Genomic DNA, 21,760 nt, shown 5'->3' on the forward strand with positions numbered 1-21,760 from the left:
TGGGTTACTTTTGCCTAACGACGAGGAGCGTGGGGTAAAACTTAACTAGATATGGTGGACGATACGAAAAGCGCAGTCGAAGAACCACCAACCAGGGATCCTTTTCTCGATGATATTCCGAATGGGGGTTACGGCTGGTAAAAGTTATACCCATTTGAATCAAACGCGGCAGTAAGAAAGTTACTCATCAAAGAAAGTGCCGTTCCTGCGCAAAAAATTAATTCTCAGGGTCGTCGTCGTAGCCTGTTTTTTTGCAACCTTTACCCTTTTTGGAATTGCAAATGTGTGGGGTATCTTTTCACAAGCCTATTCGACGTCCATCCTGGAAGGCAAAGCAACCACGCTACAATTAATGACGATTGGGTCTCTTCTCAACGTCAGCATCAATGTGTTTACTCCAGTCAGTGTTCTGCTTGTACGATACGGTGTTCGACTCAATTATGCAGTAGGAAGTGTCTTGATGTGTCTTGGTGCGATCATAGCAAGTTTTAGCACGGAATTGTGGCACCTTTATCTCACACAAGGATTATTGTTTGGGTTTGGAGGTTCATTTCTCTATATGGTAAAAAAAAAGTCATTTCAAGTTGAACTGGCTATACACATAATATTAATTTTATGTCCTTTATTAAATATTATTTATAATGACGTGAAGTCCGTGATGTCAGTGATTCCCCAATGGTAATATAGTAGCTTAAGAAGAAATTTTACAGTCGAAGCAACTATTGTATACACAAATATACTACCACAGTGTAATTTATGATAGCTAACAACAATCTATGACAAATGTTAGGTTCACAACACGACGTGCAACAGCAATGGGATTCAGCACATCCGGTGCAGGCTTGGGAGGTCTTGCAGTGAGCCCAATGGTAAGAAGTCGGTCTCTTATTTTCACTTGTTGTATGATCTGTTATTTATATACCCCTCATCACCCTACTATTCATTTTCCAGGCTAATTATCTAATCGCAAAATATGGTATACCATGGGCATATCGCATTATCGGCTTCTACACATTAGGAGTATGCGCCGTGGGAGCGATATTGATCAAGGATCGCCTGCCTCGCTCATACCTTAAGAAGCGACCTATAGAATCGCCGATCCAATTATCAATGTTCAAAGATGTTAATTTTGACATATGGCTCGTTGGGTCAGTCATTGGTTTAACAGGATATCTCGGGCCAATTTTTTATCTGCCAAGTAGGTTTAAAAGCATTATAATCAAAGCGTAAAAGTAGCAATATGTGTATAGAAGTACATCCTGAATTAGAATGCCTTTTTTCACTCGTATTAGCTGTTTATCACCTTTATCAGCCTTTTGCTAGCTTGCTGAGCTGTAATAAGCTTTGTGAACTTGTAAAAAGTTAATAAAAGCGAGAAAAAGCCGATATGAGTAAAAACAGGTTTCTATCATAAATTCTAAATTAGCATTTAACCCACGATACGCGCTGTTTTACTTATCATATCGTTTCTTGTTTTTGTATTGTTTATCAATTTATATTAGAATATGCTGTCAGTATAGGCCTTAGTGAAACAGATGCTTCAAATCTACTGTCTGTCCTATTGGCAATGACAGCAGTTACTCGCCTTACGCTGGGATTTGTTGCTGACAGAATCGGCCGACTCAATATGTTTATCATTTGCTCCGCACTCTCCGGCCTATTTTCTTTCGTTATTTGGACCTTCGCTACTTCATACGGCGTTTTATTGGCTTTTTGTATTTTATGGGGAGGGACATGTGGAATGTATTATCCACTGGTATGTTACGTTCCTAATAACTCCATTTTTTTTCTTACTCTGTATTCTGACTACATGCACATCAAGAGCGGAATAGTAAATTGTTATTAATCAACTTGTTGTATAAACTTTTTAGGCATCTCCAATCACTGCGAGCGTAGTAGGTTTGAAAAGGCTTCCATCTGGATTATCGATTGTATTTATCTTTAGTGCGATATCTGCCATGGGAACACCGATCTCTGCAGCTATTCAACAAGCAACGCCGAACAATGGATATTTGGGTGTTCAGATGTTTACTGGAGCGGTTTACGTATGCGGTGCTTTGATATGCTTATATCTAAAGTATCGGCTGACACGATCATTGTGGTCAAAATTTTGATGGATACATTTGGATGTAGTTGATACATTTATACACTTAATAAATATAGAAGCTTGGTCAAGATCTTGTAATTGATATGATAGTAGGTTAATTGTATTATATCTGCATGAAATAGCTTGTAGAGTACTAGATAGTACATAATTTATGTAGCAATTAGTGCTCTTTATGTTAAAGCGCTTGTGTACTTGTCATGAGATACGTCGGAATAAAATGCATAAAAGTCCCATATCTAACGCTCCAATGTACCTCAGCAAAATTTTCGCTACTGAATTTTGTATAGCATCAACTACCACCAGCATGTATGAAGGTCATCGTGACCCTCATAGACATTCGGCAGTTAAATGAGTGACTTTACTCTAACTTGTATTGGTGCGCCGTGAGTAATCAAGTGTACATACCATATTATTCCTTCTTCCAAATCGGCAAACGTAAAACTTATTGCATTTTGCCAGATACGGTTTTGAATGAATCGAGTGAAGATTCTGTTACTTTTTAAGCATTCAAAGCGGCTTCGAAAGGTCTCGAAAACGTCCAAGAAACTTTGACCGGAACTCAAAAAACTGGTCCTGATTGAAAGCTGTATCTTTTATTTGGACAATGGCATGTTAGATGTTACTCAAATCTATCAAGGTATAAGCTATCACTAAGTAGAACTGATAATAACAATTGTTTATAGCTCGGTGTGTCTTTAGATTTATATCAAGGAAACCATGAGCTACAAGATAATCAAGTCATTACAGTAACTAACTAGTATGCACCATATTGAGAGCAACTACAGCAACCTATCCTTATGTCTTCCAGTTAAACTTACTAACAACGCCCACTACACGAACAGCAGTAGTAAGAACACCAACAAAAAACAATTAGTGTGCATACTCATCAGTTTCATCTTGCAAGGGATCTGCCTCTCCAGATATGATATGATAGCATTAATGCCTATTTACGTTTTCCGTATACTATAAATCTAAAACTTGTATGAAAATGGAAATGTAAATAGTTGTACATACATAGTGCTAGCTCGACTGAAATAAAGAAGGGAAATCGTCTACGTACACAGTATAATAGTATTAGCAATCCCGCTAGAAAACAAGGAATAACCTGAATTATATGTATTCGTGAATGGATGACGTTTTTTAAACTTATAAATCCGTCAGAAAAAGAAACAGCGACAAGGTTATGTTGTCAGAATACGCGTCGCTTATGGTTCTTCATGCTTTCCTTGTTCTCTCCACCAATTGCTTTCTTTATATTTTTGGTAATATGGCCTTTGAAGGCACTATAATCGAACTCGCAAAGCATAATGACGCAGACGTACAGGACCAACATCTACTTCCTCATACAAAGCACGTTACAAGAAAAGTTCTTTCGGCAAAAGCATCTAATGACTTGTTTGTTTTGCTATCTAAGCGTAATGCATATGTCCAATGTTCGTAGGTGTAAAACTAATCTTAATCCGCATTGTAGTACTGTCAGAATTATGATGATCAATCTCTGGCACGTATGTGATTGTTGAGGAATGGAACTAACTGTAGACCCAATAAAACATCAAGCACGCGTATGAAAATCCAAGATGGTAATTTATTATTTATAAAAGCCTTCAGAAGACTTTGTAGGCTTTTCCATAGCTTTTGAAGATTTCAAAGAGTATCAAGTAAAGAACATCTAATTTCTGACGACGTGGAAGCATTAAGTATCAAGCGCCTATCATACATTATCAATGAATAGTCAATCACTTCTGATTTCACAATAAGGAACATGTTATCCCACACTACCCCGCACCCCATCCACTACTCGGCACACACGCTTACTTTAACGACACCGAATTAGTTAGCCCCGCGTTCGCCAGCATGGCAGCCCAGTACACATCAACTTTTCGCTGTCCAGCCAAACGTAACACTTGTCGAAAGGTGCGGTTCCTGCTACTACAAGAAGAAGAGAAAACCATGCAAGCGTTATTTTTGTCTAACTAGCATATCATCCCACTCCTTCCACCCTCCCCGTTTTCCGTGATACTTGCTCTATTCGATGATAAGTCCACCAGACAACAGCCCTCGCAGTTGAAGACGCGCCGCTGCTCGGGACCGCGTCATCGTTCAAGAAGAAGAGGGTTAAAAAAAGGTGAATGTTATAAATAAAGATCGCAGAGAGAGTTCCTAACTGAGAGGCGAGCCCTTCCCCAGCGTCCACAAACCCACTTGGGAGTACACGACTACGCGAGTGTCTCAAGCAGAAGAAGGTATCCCTTGATGGTGTAAGAATGCCCCAGGAGCAGCCAGCCACGGTCAGAGATGCAGGACTAGCCACGCTTGGAGCTCATAAAAAATAGAATTCGCAGCCACTGGTCGCCGGTCAAGTAGGGATTCGTCCTCTCTTACTCTGAATACTCGTAGAGGGCATATACTTGGAGCCGGTTACGGTTTGGACCACTAGGCATGCTCATATCAGCCCGCCATACACAGCGGATCCACAGGCGGTTAACCCTCAAACCCACACACTCGCTGCGCACTTTGGGCAGTCTGCTGACATAAGATGTCTAAAAGAAAAAGTAAAAGGGAGAGAAGAAGTGATCCCAAGCAGCATCGCGTGCCTGCAATTATGAAAAAGAAAGAAAAATAATAATTAAGAACATGTTATCGAAAGTTTTCCAGAAATTAAGATTGAAGCTCTGCGTCTCTTACCTAACGTTTTATACAGTTGATCAGGGGCAGTTTGAGTCGTACCCCAGACTTTCGGAAGGCTCTTGTGTGAAGCAAAGCTCAGTGGCATTGTTTCGAGCAAACCGGGCTTCTTTTGCAAGAAAGCCAGTTGTAAATGCTTGAAAACGAAAGTAAATGCATCAACAATTAACGTTTGTTTTTATTTCCCAAATACTAACAAGTGTTAAAACTGCGAGATCTCTTTATACATACTTGTTGTCGTTTCGCGGGCTACATTGTTGATTGCTGTCCTGTATACTTTGTGAGATGTTGGTTTGGTGCAGAGCAAACACTGGAAAATACGCGCTAAAAAAGCTCGTCACAGAAATTCGGCCCCGCTGTGACGTCATCTAATATCTTATGATATTACTACTGTGCACCTTTAATCAAAAGAGCATAGAGGAAGAAGGTTTTTCGAATTTAAAGAAGTTGCCTGTCATTGTCTTTGGTGCCGTTTCCACAACAGTGCATAAATGTTTCACAACTGCAAGGCAGCTCCGCTCACTTTTGTGGCAGGTATAGTACCTGATTTGCCGGTGCAGAATCAGCGACAAAAATAGATAAGTAAGGTTTATGTTCCGTGCCTGAAATGTTGTATCTATACTACTCCAAATCAACGCTATGTAAAATATATATATGCGGCAGCTACGGGAAAGTCAAAGAAGCTGTGAAGCGAAGTTACATAGGAGTATTACACACGAGATATAAACATTTTTACTGGTTGTGCTGTCAACTAATAATAAGGATCTTTTGCGGCCTGGAGCTGCGTATATATACATTTGATAAGCTCCATAGCTCCAATACCAAGTGGAAGCAAATATTATTGTTCTTTAGATGCTTCATAATACTACTATGACATGTTCATGGCCTGATGAACGAACGCAGAATAAAGAATCTTTTTCCTGTGTCAACCCACGATCTTTTCAGAAAAACATGATCCTTCAATCTGTTTGAAGCATATATATCCGCTCAGGACGTTGTGTTTGCTAGAAGAATTTTACGAAAATGCAACTTTAAAAAGTATGATAAACCCTTGAGGTTCAATCATCAACTGGCATGTGTCTACGTTGGGATGTAAGATCTATCCTAGTCCTTCCTTGCAATTAGTAGATGCTTCCTCGTTAATACCACTACTGTTTACTGATTATTTTTCTACTTCTTCTACCGATTACTTAATACTACTTTTACGTAATGCAAGGGCGGCGCGTAAGGCAATAGCTACGAGAAAGTGCAAAGGATCCGCGAATATAATAATGTGATGCGTATAATGAAGCATACCTACATATCCTCGCCAATTCTCGGATTTCTATGACCACATACTGTATCTCTTTGTGAAGTGATTCTATGTGGTTGTATGCTAAGGGTGTTATGTCCCTTTTGAAACAGATAATCTCGCTGGCTAATAAGTTTCTGTTTAGTCATATGTACCAACTATCCCAACGTGCTGGGGTATATTCTTTTTGAGCGGAATCATAATAGCTGTTATGCTTCTAGCTACCGATCAATGGATCAGGTGCGCATGATTTTTCGTGCGACGCGGCACGATGCAATCTTTAAAAAAACGCACCCGCTTAAGTCGCCGAGTCAAGAGATGCCCCAGCGACAAATTAGGCCTCCCCGTCTCGTCAAGATTTAGCAAACCGTGTGATGACAAAGAGGTTCTTTACAGCCAGGAAAGCTAATTTAAAGGAATCATCCTGCATTAACAGATCTAGATAATTTCCTCTTTTTTGAATGGCAGGCTGGCTTGGGTAAGAGTATATACTGTACGCATCGTAACGAGCTTTACATAGCGAGTTTATCACCCCCAAATTTACCTATCCAAAATGGTCATGTACTTGGACCCACTGCTACAGGATTCGTTTTGCAACAATAAATCCAAGCGACCTGACTGTCAACTTGTTGTTATTGTTCTCGCTCTTCGATACGCCAGCAATCTAAACAATAATTAAGTTGCACAAGCAGCAGTTTATTAGTCTGTGTTTTTTAGCTTTGAAAAAATCAACACATTAAGTTGTATTTTTCGTTTAATGGTTCGCACCTATATATTTGTTATTGTTATTATCACCTACAGTAGACCCTCGTTAATTTCATAACGCGAATCCCTAAATTCTGTATGAAATTAGTGAGGGTTGAAAGTTAGAGAGAACAACTTGTACTAGTACTCCCTGCTATTCGCGTTTGTTTGATTAACCCCTGCAATATTGAAAATAGTGAGAATTGAGAGTTAACGGGTTTGGAATCAAAGGGGTCGATTGTAAGTATCATTATTGGAGAGCAATAGACAGCGCATGTAAACACAATTGTCTATTAGAACAAGGGATAATGCGTGGGGTAAAAACTCCCGCTCGATCTTGATCACGGTCCGAAGAGAACCTAATGTATATCCATTGACACTTGTGTATAAAGAAAGATACAGTTAGGTAAAGAGCTGCCAGTGTCCATTTGAAATTTTGGAGCACTAATAGTGTGGGAGATTTTCTGAACGCATTGTTTTTGCATACTTCAACTATTACGCTATAGTGACAATTTTGAGCCGATGTTATGTTCGTATGGTACGCGATGGTGGGGTTTACTCTACTTACGTGTACGACGTAAATGGTCATGCGACCAACGAATGAGAGGGGCATTGCCTGTTTTCTGCAAATTTTCATGATTAAATTCTGATAAGCCTAATCGATAAGAGGAAAAAATGACAACAGGTGCAGGAGCAAAGCAACAAAAAGTTCCATCATCAGCCTTTTCCTTCTTTTCTTTTGGTACTTTCTTCCCCCTTCTCTTCTCTTCTCCACACACACAAATACACGTTTTTTTGAAAGTATGGGCATGACTGTTCACCAACCTGGGTATGAAATTCCAGCTAGCAACAGTGGCATCGTGTTGAGCACGGCCAGCAACCTCCAGATCGTTCCGCTTGAGGTACCATTGCCAAAACCTGGCCAAGTACAGATCCAGATGAAAGCCACGGGAATAGGCAGCTCAGATATCCAGTTGTGGAAGTCAGGACTGCCACCTTACAGCATGTTAGAACAACTCGTTCTCGGATACGAAGGTGCCGGCTATGTCACGGCTGTCAATACGGACGAGAGGCATCCAGGGCAACCAAATATTGACGTAGGAGATCGTGTCGTTATTGAACCGTAGGTTATCACCACTACTTTATACCGTCACATGGAAATAATTAGAAAAGTGTATACGATATATAAGATCTTCAGGACATTGTTTTTGATAGAAGTTTGGTTTTGGGGACAATAGCAGGCTGACAACTAAATGGTATTTCGTATGTCAAAATAGATGTGTGCCATGTTCCGATTGTAGCTTTTGTTTGGACGGTCGTTATAATCTCTGTTCCCGTATCATCCAAAAAGGATCGTTTCCATTTGATGGGCTCTTTGCAAAATACGTGACACATCCAATTGCTTGGTTGCACAGGTAGAAAAAAAAAACACGCTCACATACCCATACCATCATCTCACTCACGGGTTATTTGGAGGGAGGGCTACTGGGTCGTGTGAAAATTGGGAAAAGCGTTTCAGCAGACAGCTGAACAAGCCAGAAATCAACAATCCTCTTTTTCTTATTTGCATAATATAGAATTCCTGACACAGTAAGTTTTAGTGAAGCAGCCCTATTAGATCCACTCTGTATTGCCATCGCTGCTATTGATCGTTCCGGTGTACGTATGGGTGAATCATTGCTGGTCACTGGGACTTCTCCAATCGCACTGCTAGTACTGTTGGTAGCCAAGGCAACCAGTATCGGCCCAGTTGTGTTGCTAGATACCCACGCTGGGCGTTTGGATTTGGCCAAGTCATTTGGCGCTGATGCAGCGTTTTCGCTGGATCCTAAATGGAGCGAGGATACCCTCGCACAAGCCATTTGTGCTGAACTCGGTTCGGAAGGCGCCGATAGCTCGATCGAGTGCACAGGAACCGCACCGACACTACGAGTAGCTATTAAGGCTACGCGACAAGGCGGAATTTGTTGTCGAACAGGGCCTGGGGAGCCAGATCAGGTCGTACCTATCAGTGCCTTTGCTTTAAGAGACATTACACTACGTGGCGTGCATAGGTAAATGGAAAGCTACATATTACAGGATATAATCACATGGGTGAGGAAAGTGGACCAAGGTCTTTAGCAAAAGCTATATGTTATTGATACTTCAATTCTCTTTTTTTCAGGCACCACCACACTTATCCACGCGCCATTGAGCTCATAGCAAGTGAGAGAATCAATGTCAAACCGTTAATCACTCACGAGTAAGTGATTCATCCTTTTTGCGAAATTGAACATAATTATCAGTAAAGTTCTGGATATTCAACTCCGAGTATGTAAAACACGCACCTGTTTGTTGGTCCAGGTTTATGTTTTCCCAGGCTGCAGAGGCCTTTAACGCTGCAGACAATGGCGATGCTGTCAAAGCGCTTATTTTAAACTCTGCAAATTGATCAAGACCACGTAGCTATTTTTCCACGCAAACAACATCATAATACCATCTCAATCAAAAGGGATACTCAAAGTGATTTAAAACACACGTAATATCTACAAGAACACGCGAGTCCATATGTTGATTGAAGACTCAAAGGCGAAACCTTTTGGAAGAAGTGATATGTAATATTACTTAATACAGTTAATGCGCAGATAAGCGTATGTACAATATTGTTTGTTTATCCAGTAACTTTGATACAGCAATAAAAAGGTCATGGTAAATCATGATAAAAGATGTCGGAAAAATGAGTATATTACTGTAGAGTGCATTCAAAGTTTAGCTTCAGGGCTGCTTCCATTTTCTGCAATAGCGCCGGTATTGGACTTGACAGCTTTGTCATTCTCCAAAGCCTTTTGAGCAAAATACCGCACATCCCCATCAGTGTCTCGAGCTAACTTGTTGAGAACAGGCACAACAGTGTTTTTGAGTATTTCTTCCGAAGCCTGCTTTTCTTGTCGTTGCAACAAAGGCGTAAGCTCCTCGAGGGATTTAGCGACGTTAAAGCGGATATTTGGAATAGAATCGTTGGATAAGCTGACCACGGTAGGGATAATTGCTTCTTTAATATCGTCTGCCGGGAGCACTTTGGCAATTTGCTGTATTGTTCGGTTGTATATTCAATATCCACTTAGTGGTAAGCATATACAAAAAGAAACGAGAGAAAGTATATGAAACGTGGTATATACATACCGTCAGCGCAAAAAGCGTAGTCATTCTGTGCAAATAATTCTCTGCGTGAGCCATGTTTAGAATTTGTGGAATAGCCGTCTTTTTAGTCCATGCCACCCCAAAGCTTTCGGCTAGATTCTTGAGGTTGGTAGTGGCGGCTTTACGGATCGCATATACTTTATCTTGTAACCATGACATGCACAGTGCCGTAAGCTTTGCATCAAAGATACTCTCACCCAACTGTCTTGCAATTACTGGCATACACTCAACGATCTGTAGTCGGATACGCCATTCTTTCTCTTCTGAAAGCTCCATGATAGTTCGCAAGAGGTACTGACTTAATGATTCCATGCCAACAACTTGTTTTTAAATGTATGTATAAGTCTTTCTTTTTTTAAGAGCCATTTCTCCACAAGAAAAGAAAAACATACCATCATTCAATTCGTCAAGCTTAGATATAACACTGAGCCGCACAACTGATGAATCATCCCTCAAGAGTTGCAGAAACACAGGGAGAATATTCTTGGGCGCCCTGATGTAGAGTGATTATTTTAATCATGTTTCTTTTCTAAAATCCTATTCGTAAATCCCTTATCTGCTATTTCTATCACTGCTGCTACTTACGCTTCCTTCCCGAAAATAGGTGCCAGGCCGCTAACTTCTTTAGCGAGAGCAGCACGCGTATATTCGTTAGTATCCATGGTCAGCTCCTGCACACATGGCAATAACCTTTCAAGTACTTCTTCCTTGTCAAGATATTGCGCCAGACCTGAGATAGCAATCAAAAGTTCAATAACTCAATAAGACTACCCTTGCGCTCTTTTTAGACAAAACTTCTATTCCCGACCTGAGATCTGCCCTGCCACTGCTGTTCGCACTTCGGCTTCTGGATCCTTGGTAAGAATAAGGTAGGGTGTTGTAAACTCCCTGCGAACAATGGGATTACCAAAGGCCTCTGCCACCTTTACTTTCATTATAAAGCATTAGTACTATTCCACACGCTCTTCCACTTATACTTTCGAATCGTTTTGCGCGAGATCCAAAGTACAATGTTTTTTATGATTTACCTCTACAAACTTGGTCGCCAGCATATACTTGACGCGCCAAGAGCAATCAACTGTGAGTGAATCAAATGTTGGCACAAGGTGTTCGTATCGTTGTCTTGCAGTGATCATTTTCGCAATGGCAATCATATCGTCAACCGCTAGCAGTCGAACAGAATCCTGTTCATCCCCAGCAACCTTGTAAAATAAAGGTAGACTGACATTGATGACCTCATCTGGAGTCATTTGCTCTGTAAAGTCCTAAATTTGCTCAGCCTACATTAATACATATAACAAGGTATCATGGACAATCACACATTTCATGCTACTATGCTTGCCAGTATGAACACTTACTGCCAATGCTTTGGAAGAAGCTCTTCTGACCATGGGACTTGCGTCTTGTATCAATTGGGCAAAGGAACTAGTTTTTAAGGAAAGATAGCGAGTTAATATACCTTTTATTTGATGTACGCCATCCTCTCTCTTCCTCTTGCCAGCTTCACACAAACGACATCCCATATCACCATCCATCATGTACTTCTGTAGTTCAATTTGCATGGAGCCGCATTTCTTATATATCGCTGCATACAACCCTGCAGCAGATGCCCGACTTGTGAACCATTCACCGGTACTAAGTCGTTTCAACATAGGTATAAAGTATTCAGTGAGTTGCTCTGGCGATAACGATTGAGCCAATTCACAAAGCGCCCAGACTGCCTAATAAATTTCATAGGTGTTGTATAGATACAGAAAGCCCTTTCGTAAAAATCAACGTATCGAGCGGTTTCGTCTCTCGTTTCCTTTCTTCTTAATACAGTCCCAACCTTGTCCCTCACAACTGCCTCTTCCACAGAAACCAGCGATTCCAATGGTGGGAGTAAATAAGTTGCATAAACCGGGCCTCCCACCGCAGCCGTTAACTTGGGCAATTGCTCAGCAAGTGCAAGGAGTACTTCATCTTCATCACCAATCAAGTCTGGCATAAGGAGTAAATAGAAAAAGAGAATGCCAACACACGGTGATAAATAATACAGAGACACACACAGAATGCAAAGCGATTAAGTAATAAGTTGTTTAAGAAACATCATGACTTTTTTTTTCTCGGAAACCAAATAAAGTATAACATAGCAAGTACCATTCTGGAGAAATGGAATCAGCTCGTCTCGAGTCCTTTCCTGACCGAGTGCTTCGGCAATAGTAAGAAGCTTGTTGACGGAATTCAATCGATACTGCACGTCGTCGTGCTTTAGTTCGTCAATGAGACCAGCAACATGGTAGCCTTGTAGATCTTCAGGAGAATCGACATCCATATAGTCGCAGTTGCTATTGCTGTTGCTACTGTTACGAGCAGTATCTAGTTCCATTATTTCCAAGTAAAGTTTGCAGTAAGATAAAAAGTTACGAAAAGGGTTACGAAGAGGCTGTAGGTCTCCTTGCTTTGCTGGGGCTGCTGATGCTGCTGGGTTTTCTGGTTCATGCTACCATATGCTCGTAACGAATTTTTAGGGCCAGCGTCGTTTTCGTGTTTTTGAGTTATTTATGAGTGCATCTATTATAGCGAGAAGCGGTCTGGCGCATTAAATCAAAGCACGGTATTGAGCATATTAGTATCGGATATAAAGAGGCTACGTGGGTGGAAGAATTGTTGAGCATAATCCTCGCGTGTGCAGAAGAAAATGAGAGAGGGGGTTAGGTCGTTACGGTATCCAGATGATAGTAGGTGAGAAATTTAATCTTCTCTTTGGTAAACAGAGCAGAATTTCACACTGGCTTTCTGCAGAATATGTTTCGGATACGAGGTTAATGTGTTGCACCACAGGCCGAGCCCCTTTCTGCTTAACGTGTGTACCCCACACGACCAGAGTAGTACTGTAGCAGGGAAAAAATAGATAATATACATCTTTTCTTTCTGTAATAACCAGGGGATGATACTTCCTTTTAATCGGACAAAAGCTAAAGCTTAATTTTGTTGTCAAAACACTTTGTATATACTGAGACTGGGGATAAGCACGCACATCTTGAAGTAAAAAACCGCATGCTAAGATGTGCGTGTGTGTGTGTATACGTGTTGGATGGAGGCGTTTGCACTCGGAGGAAGGAAAATTATGATAGATGGGCGATCTTTCAGCCCAGAAAGAAAAAGGGCTTTCACACACAAAAACAAAAGTGGGTATACGCGTGATCTTGAGAACCAATAGAGTAAGCTGTTACATTACCATACTGTTTTGACGTTGCTGTTCTAAGGAAAAAAGTGAAGGGATTAACCCCAAACCTTCTTTTTCCTCTCGTGTATAAAGCCATCCTGCAAGAAAGATCTTGCGCGCGCCATCTCGAGCTTCCTACTTCTTTTCCCTTCTATCTCACACTCTCCCACTCACATCCCATCAAAGCAACAGAAAAAAGCATGGTGCACACTGTAGAACAACAAGCCGTCGATACGATCCGTGTCTTGGCTGCGGATATGACGCGTGGTGCCAACTCGGGTCATCCTGGTGCACCCATGGGTTGTGCTCCTATGGCCAATGTCTTGTATACAAAGCATTTGAACGGTAACCTTATACTACCGCGCACTATTCTGTTGCGAAACGTGTGGATGGAAGAAAGGATGGGATAGGGCCTTCTTGCTGATATATTACATCATTCAATAACAATAGTGAACCCAAAGAACCCAAAGTTCATCAATCGCGATCGATTCGTGTTGTCCAATGGCCATGGTTGTGCTCTTCAATACATCCTTTTGCACCTTATGGGATTTGACGTGACTTTGGATGATCTCAAGAACTTCCGTCAGGTCGGTAGCAAGTAAGTTTTGACGTTTCAAAGTTTCAAAGACCAGTTCATGACAACAATCATGCCAGTCTCCCAACTATAAATTACATATCGGCGTAAGAGAGATGAATGCGTGATTGATATTGACCCGCATAATTTGCAACCAGGACGCCTGGCCATCCCGAGGCCACCGATACTCCTGGCTTGGAAGTTACTACTGGTCCACTTGGTCAAGGTAAGTTAGAAAGCCAATAAAACAAATAAAAACCTAAGACTGAATTGGGTTATATTTGAAAGGTATTTCAAATGCCGTCGGTCTCGCTGCTGCGCAAGAACACCTTGCTGCCAAGTACAATCGCCCCAACTTTGATATCTTTAGCAACTATACCTACGTAATCCTTGGTGATGGTTGTCTCCAAGAAGGTGTTGCCCTTGAAGCCATCTCTCTTGCTGGGTAAGGCTTCTCAGTTTCGGAATGAGTCGTTAATAACAAGTCAACACATCATGATGATGATTCTAACCCATCAACAACTTGATTCTGCATCTACTGTAGTCACTGGAAGCTGGGCAAGTTGATTTGTTTGTATGACTCCAACAAGATAACCATTGATGGTCAGACAAATATCTCGTTCACTGAGGATGTACGAAAGCGCTTCGAATCTTGTGGATGGCATACTTCGGCCGTTGCAGATGGTAATAGTGATCAAGAAGGTATCGCAAAGGCCATTGAAGAAGCCAAAGCTGTCACTGACAAACCCTCGTTGATCGAGATCTCCACCACCATCGGTAATGTGTTGAACATAGTTTATATCAGAATGCACCTTATTTCCGTTAATCAGTTTGCTGACGGGTTATCGTTTTAGGTTATGGCTCGCTTATTCAAGATACATCCAAGGCCCACGGGTCTCCCTTGTCAGGTATGGTTTTATATAAGCTTCTTGTATTTTCCTTTCAATTGCATTTCCATTAACCTTGTACATCGTGACGCTTTTATTTTGTAGCTGATGACATTAAGCAACTCAAGGAAAAGTTTGGTTTCAATCCAGAAGAGAAATACGCAGTACCCCAATCGGTAACGCCCCCGAGAAATTTATCCTTGTGTGTTATATGTGTGTGTGTGTTTTGATTTTTTTTTCTCATGATACTGTTCACACGCGTATTATTGTGCTACAAAAACATAGGTTTACGATTTGTATGCTCAACGCACCAAGCACGGTGAAGAGTATGAGGGTGCCTGGAACACTTTGTTTCAAAAGTACAGTCAAGAATATCCTGCCGAAGCTGCAGAAATCAAGCGACGCTTCGCTGGTGATCTGCCTGAGGGCTGGGAAAACGCGCTTCCTCGATTCACACCTAGCGATCCTGCGGTGGCATCCCGCAAGGCATCCGAAATCGTACTGAACGCTTTGGCTGCCGCCATCCCTGACTTTATGAGTGGATCTGCCGATCTCAGCTCTTCCAACCTGGTCCGCTGGAAGACTGCTTCTCCTTTCCAAAACGTATGTTTACGTTTAAAACGAGTGTAGCAAGTGGGGAAACGGATGGATCTTGTGAGAACTCGGTTTGTACTGACTTGTACGCTTATTTTTCGGTTACGATAGCCATCCACGGGCCTTGGCGATTATAAGGGACAGTATCTGTTCTATGGTGTACGTGAGCACGGTATGTTTGCAGTCATGAACGGTATGGCTTGCTACGGAGGTATTATTCCAATCGGTTCCACCTTCCTCAACTTTTTGACGTGAGTACATGGGCTTATGGGTGGAAATACATCACCATAGCAATCGCAATAAACATATTACTAACTGCTGTTTGATTCTTTCTAAATACCATAGATACGGCTGGGGTGCTGTTCGTCTTTCCGCCCTGACTCACTTGCGGGTTCTCTATGTCATGACCCACGATTCTATCGGCCTTGGCGAAGACGGTCCTACGCATCAGCCAATTGAGGTAACTTGGCTGTGCAACATATTTTGATATCTTTGGTTTAGCAAAACGCTTTGAATTAACATTCCCCATGTAGACTCTTGCTCTTACCCGCGCCACTCCTAACTTGCTGACGTTCCGTCCTGCTGACGCGAACGAAGTTGCGGGTACATACAAAGTTGCATTAAGTGCCCGCCATCGACCCTCTGTTTTGGCACTCTCCCGCCAGGCCTTGCCCAATTTAGAAGGATCCTCCCTGGAAGCTGTTTCCAAAGGCGCATATGTATTGCAAGACCAACCCAACGCAAAGGTCATCATCACTGCCACCGGTTCCGAGGTATCTCTTGCTGTTGAAGCAGCCAATGTCTTGAACGGCCAAGGTGTTCCCACGCGTGTTGTGTCGATGCCTTGCACAGAGCTGTATGATGAGCAGCCTGCCGAGTACAAGAAGTCTGTCTTTACAACAGGAACACCTGTGGTTTCTGTCGAGGCACTTGGCGTGATTGGTTGGGAGCGTTATGCACATGCCTTTGTTGGCATGACTGATGGTCAAGGAAACAATGTGTTTGGCGCTTCTGGCCCGATTCAGGACTTGTACAAGAAGTTTAACATCACAACGGATGTCGTGGTCAAAAAGGCACAGGATACTGTTGCCCACTTTGCAAAGCTTGGCTATGTTCCTGAACTTGGTGTCACCATTTGAAGGGAAAACCCCCAAGCAACACCTTCCCCTCCCAGCTAAAAAACAACTGTGATTGTGATTTTCTTTTCGCTTTAATATACATATTGTACGAGTTTATATCTTATAAAGAACGCAAATAAACTTGACAAGACTTGAATGCCTAATATTGTCCGTGTTGTATTGACTTCTGACATGGGTCCCAAGCGAGCCAGCACAAGGTTAATGATTGTCAAATTGTTGCATTCCACTAGCCGACCATCGTCGTCCCACTTGATCACTTTCAGCAGTCCAAGCATATACAATATTTTCAGTATAAGACGACCCAACTTTGCTCTGAGACTGTTGCTGGGCTTAATGATCACAGTGGAGCATTGAAGGAGTCTTTTGGTAGAGTCAAAACGGGGCATGCGATGTCTTGGGCAATCCACCAGGCGGAAAAGTTGTGGGCACGAGTAGATAAAGTTAAAAATTTGGGGTATGAAGAAGAGAATCAGTGTCTTTGAGAAATGACCAAGGATACCGACGACTGCAAAAGTGATTCCTGCAAAATAGCAAAACGTATCTCCAACAAATAGACGGGCCGGGAACCTTAGGGATTATACAGTAAATGATCATGTTGAGTATACATGTCTGCCGTATTAATGATTTCCCCATCGTTTTGTCCGTCTTCGATACTTACCAGTTATGTGCTAAGAGAGCAGCAGTGACGCCAGCAAAGGGTAACATGAAGTATAGGCTGAACAAATGCGCTTCTAGACTCTCACGATCCGTATTGTTACACATATACAAGAGGTCGTTGATAATGATTGATAGCGCAATAATCAACGACTGGCCTGCTTCGATACCGTTGATGCCGGCGAGAATGTTGATGGTATGCGTGCAGAATATAACCAGCATCACCATGTATACATAGTATAATGGACCTACGTATACAAAAACCTGCGTAAGATACCCAATAAATTAAAACACATTAGACATACTTCTTCCCCCATACCTAGATCCACCAATTCACCCAATAGCGAACGCAGTTGGAGTGGCATTACGACGTGGGTAACACCGAAATTCGTATAGTAAAAGATCAGAAGCGGCACACTTGCTACAGCAGGGAACCAAACCTTGTAGCGCCACCGAACATCCAAAATATCATCTGCAAATCCGAGCAGAACCATTGACTGGATTGCAAGTATAGCGGATAATATTTGCCCGAGCTAAACATATCACCACACAAGGCGTTAATGACGCTAATCCCGCACGCTTTTACACCATAGGACCCAGTAACACCTTGACGTCTTCTCTTACTTTATGGTATGGGAAGGTGCCAATCATTGGATTATCTTCGTGAACAAGACGCGCCTCTCCATCGAACCAGTTGATAAAAGGGAATGGTATAAAGCAGAACATGGCAATCAGATAGATAACGGCAGTCGGAAACCCCATTGCTTCTGGCCTGTCTTGTATGAGTAACACTGGATTCGCAGTTTCTCTCTTTCGTATGACTATTACTAGCATTATTTTTCTTCATTTGCAAACTTACAGCAGAGGACGATCTCGTTTTAATACATCAACGCCGGAAACACGGGCCTCCACAAATGTCATTGCTAGCCGAGGTAACGTTTTCCATGTCACAACACTAGCGAGAATGGCAAAAGCGATCGAAACGTAAACAGTGTCAGGCAGCGGGACATTGACTGTTACGCCAATAATGGTGGCAATCAGTGAGGCAGCCCATATTGATTTGCCCATGCTCCTCGGTCAAGATGTTTAGGAAGAGTGGGAGTGCACGTTGCTGTTTGAGTAAAATAAAAATGTTGTCCTAGTGTAAAGATGTTAATTATGCGCTCATTCATTTCTCCGCAGTTGTTGAAAAGTTGTCAAACGTTGCCACGTAGCTGCCACATGAAAGTAGAAGCAACAGACAAAACACACACGCCAGATAATATATACAAACACCCATTAGGATGATCTTTATTTTGTCAAGTGCTAATCGTATGATGGTCTAAACAGCGAAAACGCAGTAAGTTAGAGCGAGTTTTGTCACTGATATCATCATATCGAAATACGTACCCAAAAATTTGATCCACGCTTATTGTAGTTGGAATTGACAGAAAGCTGCCCTTGGCATTACTGACATATTGAAGGCTGTTGGGATCTCTTGCTAATGCTGAACGACGGGCTGAACCGCTTTCCTTTTCATCTCCTGCGTCGTCTTTGATGATCCGCCTGCTTTTGGATGCTTGCTTCTTCAGCAAGCGATTGATTGTATCTTCTTTATCTTTCTCTGCGCGTTGTATACTTTGATTCTTACGTCGCCGTGCAACTTCGGATCGTTTGAGCGTTTGCTCTTCTTCCGTAAGATGCTTCTTTTTCCCACTCTCTATATATAAATTTGCATTTGCTCAGTTCAATACTATACCTATCTTTGGCTCTCTCTCTCCCTCTCACTTACCCATAGGCAATTCGAGAAAATATTCTGGTGTATTATTCTCTAATTTTGCGCGTTGTCGTTTTGTCAGTGGTCGGTTAGAAACAACTTCATAGTCGTCTTCGTCCTCATCGTCATCGCTATCAGGCTCTTCGTAGACTAGATTTTCAACGCGGAATCCATAGAACAGAGAATTGTTAGCGCATTCGCGTGTGTAGGTACCCCGGAGACATTGATTACTACGTACTGGCTTTTTTCCGCTTTTGATTCTTTCTTGTTGAACGAGTGTCATCGACTAGATCTTCTTCATCGTCCTCGTCTTCCTCTTCTTCTCCTACTTCGTCGTCTTCTGAAAGATCGTTCTCATCGCCCTCCTCATCGATTTCTTCGTCTTCCAAGTCATCGACGTCAGGATTGTCAACCTCGTCGTCCATTTCGTTCTCCAGCTCGTCTTCGCTCAGAAGTTCATCATTTGAATCGATTGAAGGCGTAGGTGATATTTTTCGCGATTTCATTTTGTGTTATGTATATTTAAAGCAAAAGAAAGAAGAAACAGTGCTGAGGAGAGAAAAGGCCGTTCTTTCAATTTTTTTTTTTTTGGTAAGAAAGCAAAGCAGTTGATTGTATAATTTTATTGACACTTTGATTCAACAATAGAAGCTCCCGATTCCTCGTATTCTTGTCTGTATCCATGGCAAACAATTGACAATTAGTTAGTTTCTCGTATTTCTACATGTATTCCAATAACAGCAAATAAAGAAGGAGAGATGCACAAAACATACTTTGAAATCCAGAGTTGATGGAAGGTGCCCAGGGATGCCAGGATGGATCCACCTAACCAGCTGCTGCATCGGCGTTCTGTTTGGTTACCAGCAGCATGTATCTTTACCTTGCTCTGTTAAAAAATCATAATTGCCGTTTAGTTTTCTATTCGTGGCTCACTTTCTTCTTTTTCTGCCTTTCTCCTCTTCTACTAAAAACACGTCTGACTTACTCCTGGAGCCAGCATGGGAAGCTCGTAGTTTAATCGCTCGTTGAATCCAGGGAAGAGTGTGCTGCCACCGGTGACAACGACATTGTTGAACAGCAATGGTCGAAGATCAATATCGCAGCTACCAATACTGCTATTTACAAGCTGATGCATGCCCATACAAGAATCGATCTGTTGTTGAGTAAGTCCGGATGATGTCTACAAGAAAAGACATGAAAGGGTTGGAGCAAGAATCGGTAAATATATACGAAAATTATGCATAAACTTATACGTTTGGACGGACCTGACGCAAGAATTGATGTGGTTGGAAAAGGGATTCAGGGATTTTGTATCGTTCGACACCAAACAAGTTGTTGTATCCATCTGGAAATTCGAAAGGTTTCTGCGGCCGTGAGCCCATAATGCTAGATCCAGACAATTCAGTTAAGTCACTTTATACGTGTACACGCCGCCTTAAGCTACTACCACCGCACGCCTATCACCATCATGATCATTGATATATACCCTTCATCAAAAGTCACCTCGGATACTTGGCACACGGACTCTTTGAATTCATGTGCTACTCTCTAAATAATCAAATATTATCAGTATCAGGTTGGGCAGTCAACAATTGGACTATAATTCTCGAGGTAAAAGCAGACACATACAGATACTTGGTGATCGTTGTAACTATCTGTTGTGTTGGGTCGATTTTTCTTTTGCACCTGCGGTTGTGCTCCAGCGTCGACAGGCTTTTTGCCCGTAATCATGTATTGAGGTGTCACATCCTGATTAATATCGTTTCTGAGCATATCAAGACACTGTTGTGATAAAACGTCTCCTGCAAGCGGCTGTCGCAAAATGCCTACGTACATCTTGATCAGTACAATATCCCTTCTCTATAAGACATATGCCCTCTGATCTTGCCATTACCCTTCTTTAACACATATCCATCGTATACTGGCACAGCACTAGCAATGCCACCGCCAACATCCAGCACAAGTGCCGTTGCTCTTCCAACAGAAAATCTATACGGTATAGGTAACAATATGACATGAATGAGTATACCATCGTCTGATATTTTCTTATGCACCTTTTCAAGGTATGGATCTACTACCACTTACGCTGTCATGACTGCATCCTTTGCGAGATAAAAGGCAGGGAAAGAAAACTTTTCAAACGCCAGCTCTACAAACTTTTCGCGATTCTCTGTAGTATTCCAAGCCGGTTCTGTACATAACAAGGGATGTTCGGTGGGATCGATGCGTAACATGTCGCGGAAAGATGCATTCCAAATCTGTTCCAGAGCATCCCAATCGTTGACTAGTAATAAGAACCATCGTTAGCGATTTTCGTTTTGTTCGTTTATCAGTTACAGTACAGTGCATACACGTGCAGGCTCTTAAAAAGACATGTACTCGTATTGATGTGCACCAAGTTGAAAACAATTCTTTCAAACAAGAAATCTTACCAAGACCATCATTCAAAGGGTGTCGAACCTCCATATTTTCGCGCCAAGTGTTAACTTTGCTGTCACCAATGTAGTATTTCTTTTTCACTCTTTTGTCACTCTTTTCATCGGATGCATCTGCCATTTGTACGTCGCCATCCGCGTTCGATTTCTGTTCTGGATCTGTATCGGGCTCTTCTAGATAGCCAAACGATGTAGGAAATATGGCTCTTGGTGTGTCCTCGCCAGCATAACCAGCACGCGTCGTAGTAGTGCCAATATCAAACACCAAAGCATTGACTTCGTCTATACATTGCAGTGAGCATAATCGTAAAAAGAATCGCAACTTTAGTTCAAGTGGTAGAATTATAAATCGATTATAGTATTTTCTTCTTTCACTGTACCTCCACCGTATGTAACCATTGTTCCGCAAAAGAAGGAAAGACGTTGAAAACAGAAGAATCAAGTCGACTGTTTAATTCAGCGGAGAGCTTTCGATTTGATGGAACAGTCAAGCTCAGTTCCTCACA

General features: G+C 41.9%; 8 protein-coding genes across 8 annotated transcripts; 3 read left to right on the forward strand and 5 right to left on the reverse strand.

Annotated features, from left to right (window-relative positions):
• Positions 1 to 51: 51 nt before the first annotated feature.
• Positions 52 to 2,114, forward strand: BDB00DRAFT_768863 (major facilitator superfamily domain-containing protein; the record flags this gene model as incomplete). Its single annotated transcript, XM_053119772.1, has 7 exons — positions 52 to 137; positions 229 to 562; positions 653 to 678; positions 791 to 869; positions 952 to 1,198; positions 1,503 to 1,756; positions 1,872 to 2,114. 7 exons carry the CDS (start codon positions 52 to 54, stop codon positions 2,112 to 2,114), a joined length of 1,269 nt encoding a protein of 422 aa, XP_052976704.1.
• Positions 2,115 to 4,810: 2,696 nt separating this feature from the next.
• Positions 4,811 to 5,184, reverse strand: BDB00DRAFT_837845 (uncharacterized protein; the record flags this gene model as incomplete). The annotated part of the gene is made up of 3 exons (XM_053124587.1): positions 5,070 to 5,184; positions 5,024 to 5,041; positions 4,811 to 4,928 (listed from the first exon to the last, which is right to left on the reverse strand). Exons 1-3 carry the CDS (start codon positions 5,158 to 5,160, stop codon positions 4,813 to 4,815), a joined length of 225 nt encoding a protein of 74 aa, XP_052976705.1. The 5' UTR covers positions 5,161 to 5,184.
• Positions 5,185 to 7,531: 2,347 nt separating this feature from the next.
• BDB00DRAFT_837852 (chaperonin 10-like protein) lies at positions 7,532 to 9,513 on the forward strand. Its single transcript, XM_053124588.1, has 4 exons — positions 7,532 to 7,950; positions 8,105 to 8,242; positions 8,405 to 8,881; positions 8,992 to 9,513. The coding sequence occupies exons 1-4, from the start codon at positions 7,631 to 7,633 to the stop codon at positions 9,071 to 9,073; spliced, it is 1,017 nt and encodes a 338-aa protein (XP_052976706.1). The 5' UTR covers positions 7,532 to 7,630; the 3' UTR covers positions 9,074 to 9,513.
• On the reverse strand, positions 9,514 to 12,445 carry BDB00DRAFT_837860 (putative ser/thr protein phosphatase 2A regulatory subunit A). The gene is made up of 10 exons (XM_053124589.1): positions 12,147 to 12,445; positions 11,836 to 11,987; positions 11,550 to 11,728; positions 11,366 to 11,432; positions 11,036 to 11,272; positions 10,816 to 10,930; positions 10,593 to 10,737; positions 10,400 to 10,500; positions 9,990 to 10,327; positions 9,514 to 9,895 (listed from the first exon to the last, which is right to left on the reverse strand). The coding sequence occupies exons 1-10, from the start codon at positions 12,373 to 12,375 to the stop codon at positions 9,569 to 9,571; spliced, it is 1,890 nt and encodes a 629-aa protein (XP_052976707.1). The 5' UTR covers positions 12,376 to 12,445; the 3' UTR covers positions 9,514 to 9,568.
• A 904-nt stretch (positions 12,446 to 13,349) lies between these two features.
• Positions 13,350 to 16,445, forward strand: BDB00DRAFT_555963 (transketolase). The gene is made up of 11 exons (XM_053117833.1): positions 13,350 to 13,560; positions 13,666 to 13,813; positions 13,948 to 14,015; positions 14,078 to 14,234; positions 14,334 to 14,566; positions 14,644 to 14,697; positions 14,782 to 14,852; positions 14,962 to 15,279; positions 15,382 to 15,521; positions 15,616 to 15,730; positions 15,804 to 16,445. The coding sequence occupies exons 1-11, from the start codon at positions 13,416 to 13,418 to the stop codon at positions 16,407 to 16,409; spliced, it is 2,055 nt and encodes a 684-aa protein (XP_052976708.1). The 5' UTR covers positions 13,350 to 13,415; the 3' UTR covers positions 16,410 to 16,445.
• An 18-nt stretch (positions 16,446 to 16,463) lies between these two features.
• Positions 16,464 to 18,215, reverse strand: BDB00DRAFT_947017 (glycosyl transferase family 4-domain-containing protein). Its single transcript, XM_053129527.1, has 5 exons — positions 17,923 to 18,215; positions 17,688 to 17,835; positions 17,383 to 17,596; positions 17,068 to 17,311; positions 16,464 to 16,976 (listed from the first exon to the last, which is right to left on the reverse strand). The coding sequence occupies exons 1-5, from the start codon at positions 18,129 to 18,131 to the stop codon at positions 16,481 to 16,483; spliced, it is 1,311 nt and encodes a 436-aa protein (XP_052976709.1). The 5' UTR covers positions 18,132 to 18,215; the 3' UTR covers positions 16,464 to 16,480.
• Positions 18,216 to 18,221: 6 nt separating this feature from the next.
• Positions 18,222 to 19,271, reverse strand: BDB00DRAFT_556012 (PAPA-1-like conserved region-domain-containing protein). Its single transcript, XM_053117834.1, has 3 exons — positions 18,835 to 19,271; positions 18,453 to 18,762; positions 18,222 to 18,384 (listed from the first exon to the last, which is right to left on the reverse strand). The coding sequence occupies exons 1-3, from the start codon at positions 19,100 to 19,102 to the stop codon at positions 18,369 to 18,371; spliced, it is 594 nt and encodes a 197-aa protein (XP_052976710.1). The 5' UTR covers positions 19,103 to 19,271; the 3' UTR covers positions 18,222 to 18,368.
• Positions 19,272 to 19,409: 138 nt separating this feature from the next.
• On the reverse strand, positions 19,410 to 21,745 carry BDB00DRAFT_837872 (actin family). The gene is made up of 10 exons (XM_053124590.1): positions 21,635 to 21,745; positions 21,252 to 21,536; positions 20,905 to 21,103; positions 20,714 to 20,808; positions 20,449 to 20,645; positions 20,306 to 20,367; positions 20,085 to 20,205; positions 19,805 to 19,999; positions 19,593 to 19,705; positions 19,410 to 19,493 (listed from the first exon to the last, which is right to left on the reverse strand). Exons 1-10 carry the CDS (start codon positions 21,651 to 21,653, stop codon positions 19,442 to 19,444), a joined length of 1,338 nt encoding a protein of 445 aa, XP_052976711.1. The 5' UTR covers positions 21,654 to 21,745; the 3' UTR covers positions 19,410 to 19,441.
• Between the last annotated feature and the right edge of the window lie 15 nt (positions 21,746 to 21,760).

Source organism: Zychaea mexicana (assembly GCF_025766255.1).
Source record: "Zychaea mexicana strain RSA 1403 chromosome Unknown BDB00scaffold_71, whole genome shotgun sequence".
Lineage (NCBI taxonomy): Eukaryota > Fungi > Mucoromycota > Mucoromycetes > Mucorales > Lichtheimiaceae > Zychaea > Zychaea mexicana.